The 4,444-nt window shown below is 38.7% G+C and overlaps 1 protein-coding gene across 1 annotated transcript in view; it reads left to right on the top strand.

Moving 5' to 3' along the window:
* The window catches only part of LOC112099875 (probable RNA-dependent RNA polymerase 1), a 7,689-nt gene extending 4,578 nt beyond the window's left edge, over window positions 1–3,111 (top strand). Inside the window, exons 5-7 of the mRNA XM_024187379.1 lie at window positions 4–1,628; window positions 1,809–1,959; window positions 2,189–3,111. Of these exons, the coding sequence (XP_024043147.1) occupies window positions 4–1,628; window positions 1,809–1,959; window positions 2,189–2,968 (2,556 nt within the window). The 3' untranslated portion in view covers window positions 2,969–3,111. The remainder of the gene's footprint in view (window positions 1–3; window positions 1,629–1,808; window positions 1,960–2,188) is intronic.
* Window positions 3,112–4,444: the final 1,333 nt, after the last annotated feature.

The raw sequence follows: 4,444 nt of genomic DNA, 5'->3' as shown, positions 1-4,444 counted from the left end.
CGTTTCTCTAGCAACACTGATCTTGTCCCTATGATCAGTCCACCTCATGGCATTAAATTGCCATTCAAAATATTATTCAAAATCAATTCTCTGGTTCAACATGGCTGCATTCCAGGGCCGGCACTTGATGCCAAATTCTTTCGCTTGGTTGATCCAAGTAGAATCAAGATGGAATGCATAGACCGTGCTTTGGAGACGCTATTTCATCTAAGAAACTGCTGCTATGAGCCTGTAAGCTGTCTCGAAGAGCAATATACGAAGTATGTCTTATCTGGGAGATTTCTTACATCCCCTGCTGTTGCCTTGGATGATGGGTTGATTTATGTAAACAAGGTTTTGGTAACCCCATCTAAAGTTTATTTCTCTGGTCCGGAGATTAGTCTATCAAATCGTGTGGTACGAAGTTATCCAGATGAAATTGACAACTTTCTTCGCCTTTCTTTTGTTGATGAGGACTTGGATAAGTTGTACTCAACAGTTTTGTCTCCTGTGACATCTTCCACCAATGAAGAAAGGCATACAAGAATTTATGAAAGAGTACTCTCAACTCTAAGAAATGGGATAGTCATTGGAGATAAGAAGTTTGAAACTCTGGCATTTTCAAATAGTCAAGTGAAAGATAATTCTTTGTGGATGTTTGCATCCAGGCCTGAGCTTACCGCAGCATCTATCAGAGAGAGAATGGGTGATTTTCGCGACATAAAGAATGTTGCAAAGTATGCTGCTAGACTTGGTCAGTCTTTCAGCTCATCTAGAGAGGCACTGCATGTTGACAGTAGTGATATTGAAATCATTCCTGATGTAGAGGTGGAGGACGATGGGATTACATATTGTTTCTCGGATGGTATAGGGAAAATATCTGCCGAATTAGCCGAAATTGTGGCTAAAAATTGTGGTTTCACGATTTATACTCCATCTGCATTTCAGATTCGATATGGTGGGTACAAAGGTGTTGTAGCAGTTGATCCAACTTCATCAACAAAGTTATCATTGAGGAAGAGTATGCTCAAGTACAAATCAGAAAGCACAAGTCTAGACATTTTGGCAAATAGCAAGTATCAGCCCTGTTTCCTTAATCGCCAGTTGATAACCCTTTTGTCTACTCTTGGCATTAGAGATCGTGTTTTTGAAAAGAAGCAGAGAGAGGGCGTCGCGCAATTAGATGCCATTTTAACAGATCCTTTGAAGGCACATGAGGCACTGGAACTGATGTCATCAGGGGAGAACACAAATGTTTTGAAAGAAATGCTTATGTGTGGTTATAAGCCTGATGTAGAACCGTTTCTGTCAATGATGCTACACACATTCCGCGCATCAAATCTGCTGGAGCTGAGAACCAGAACAAGGATATTTATCCAGAATGGACGAGCAATGATGGGATGTCTTGATGAAACAGGCACATTAGAATATGGTCAGGTATTTGTTCAATGTTCTGCCTCTAGAAGAAGAGAGTTTTTGGATAATTCCTGCAACAATCGGTCAGGAGAACTTAGTGTTGTGGAGGGAAAGGTGGTTGTTGCTAAAAATCCATGTCTACACCCAGGAGACATGCGTGTGCTAAGGGCTGTGGACGTACCTGCTTTGCATCACATGGTGGATTGTGTTGTTTTCCCGGCAAAAGGAAAAAGGTAAGCTTTTTTTTTTTTCTGGTTTTCCCCAAGAATGACTTATGGTATGATTCATAATAGATTATTCTTAATGAAAGTTTCAATAGATTCTATTGGAACATTTTTTTACGACTTGTTCTGTTTTGATAAATGCTCAGATATATACCTGTGTAAACTGACAATGGTTGCATTATTTGTTAGACCCCATACAAATGAATGCTCGGGAAGTGACCTGGACGGTGACGTGTACTTTGTCTGCTGGGACCACGAACTTATTCCTCCACTTCAGTTTCGACCAATGGATTATACTCCGGCACCAGAAAAGGTTTTGGATCGTGACGTGACAATCGAGGTATTGCTCAATCTTCTAGTAATGTTTTAAGATTTATTTCATTCATATGCATGAATAAACTCTTCTATTTGCTTAGTTTCTTTTGTAATTACACTCTGTCATTTCTAATTTCTTCGAGCCAAAGGCATTGCAGCGTATCATCTTATCCTGAAAAACTTCTCATCATTTGTTTTTCTCTCTTTAATCTGCCGTGATCCTTTTTTTGCCCCTTAACATTTCTATGCTGCAGGATGTAGAGGAATACTTTGCCGATTACATAGTCAATGACAGCTTGGGCATAATTTGCAATGCCCACGTCGTGCATGCAGATTCAGAACCTGACAAGGCGAGGAGCAGCAAATGTCTTGAGCTTGCAAAGCTATCCTCCATTGCAGTGGACTTCTCCAAAACTGGAGTCGCAGCCACAATACCCAGTGGACTACGTGTCAAGAAATATCCAGACTTTATGGAGAAGCAAAACAAAACCTGCTATGAATCGCAGCGTGTCATTGGGAAGCTTTATCGAGAGGTAAAAGGCATTGCACCATCAACAGCCACTATGAAATCCTTTACTAAGGAAGTGGCAATGCAGTCCTATGATACTGATATGGAAGTTGATGGCTTTAAGCACTACATCATCGATGCTTTCAACTACAAAACTGAGTATGATATCAAGTTGGGGAACTTGATGGATTATTATGGGATCAAAACTGAGGCTGAAATACTGAGTGGGTGCATCATGGAAATGGCAAAGTCCTTTGATAAGAAAAGAGACTTGGAAGCAATCACTTTTGCTGTAAGGTCATTAAGAAAAGAAGCCAGGACCTGGTTCAACAAGAAGAAGAATGAGTCAGATTCTAGCCATGAAGCTGTATACGCAAAAGCTTCAGCTTGGTACCATGTGACTTACCATCCAAGTTACTGGGGTCGGTATAAACGAGAAGGAATGAATCGAGACCATTTTCTCAGCTTCCCGTGGTGCATCCATGACAAGCTGATTGAGATCAAAAGGGGAAAACAGAGCTCCTAAAGGCCAGGCCTTGAAAATTTTCATCGCTAGGGAGTGCCATTCCAGACATGGATTGTGCTCTTAGTTGGTGGAGCGATTTGACATTAAAATAGTTAAGTGTGTGCAATTATTTTTTAAATAAGCAGCTTGTGTGACGGCTTCTTTACCTTCTTGTTGTTGTTGCTGTTGCTGCTGCAGTTGTTGTTGTTGCTGTGAGATGCAAGTGTGGTGTGATCTGTACTTGAATTTGAAACTTGTTTTTAGTTTCTGTAATAAAATAAAAATATGGTTTGTTGTGTGATTACTTGGAATTCACAGATGCATGGATAAAGAATGTTACGATTTATGATATCCATACATATTAAAAATATCATTGGGAGTGGTATCTAAATAAATATTAGATTATTATCCTAACAGATACATAATTGTGTGATGAAAATATTGATCACAATGAAATCCTAGAGTTGTATATACTTACGATTTTGAGGTGATTCAATCCATCGAAGTCAGTTTTCAACTTTCATATCACCAAAGACTTGCAAAACCATTGTGCCAAGAAGCAAAACTGAAGTATCCTCTTGTCCAGCAAAGTTAAATAGCTTACATTCTTAGCCACAGATAACATCGTCCCTACTGATCCCTTTAAGTCTGTTGTTTCGATGTTCTTTAATTTCTCTAAAATTTGATTCCATAAGCAAACCTAATAAGTCATCCTTTTTAGCTTCCCCTGTTTTCATTATTTCTAAGAGCGGATTTCCTTGTCAAGGTCCATCATTGTCCTGTTTCTCTTAGTAGGGACATATCTATATATAAGCAGTAAAAATTTACTAAAATGAGATTAACAAGAAACCGTTTTTCTTAAGTGCACAAGTCTGCACTCTACAAAATATGCAAATTCAGTCTTTACAACAATAACAACGGAAATTGCACTTAATAAAGTTCATTTTTCTAAAAACATTTATAGAAATGAAAATAAAAAAGACTAAGGAAATAGGAGACTAATACTTACTATCGTCATAAGTAAATTTCAACTTTATGATTGATGCACATGTTTTCAAATCAGCCAGAGATTATTTTTTACACCTCCATATATCCTTGAATGTAAACTGACTGTAAAGCTTGTAAGGCCAGATCAGCTAGTTCTGTTTGGGATTGGTTCATTCTTCTTAGTTGCTCCCAAAAGCCATTCGACAAATCACATCACTTATCAAATTTACAAGATAAGGCCATACATCCAACTCACCTGATCCTTCAGTACACATCAGATTCTCCCACTTGGTAATTATTTCCCTGCAACTTTGGTAAAACGCAGGCAACATAAGCTCTATCAAAAGCAAGAAAATGATGGCATTATGGAACTTAATATTCCATTAGTACACATAAAGGTAGAGCTTCTCTTGGTGGAACGGTGGGTCGATAGTCTTTCTAAGTTTAGTGCACTTTTCACCTTCATGGCTTGGCAGTCTGATTGTCATTATCTTTCCTAGTGGATTAGAT

Source organism: Citrus clementina, unplaced genomic scaffold (assembly GCF_000493195.1).
Source record: "Citrus clementina cultivar Clemenules unplaced genomic scaffold, Citrus_clementina_v1.0 scaffold_3, whole genome shotgun sequence".
NCBI lineage: Eukaryota > Viridiplantae > Streptophyta > Magnoliopsida > Sapindales > Rutaceae > Citrus > Citrus x clementina.
Note: the sequence above shows the minus strand (reverse complement) of the source record. Positions and strands in the feature narration are given on the sequence as shown.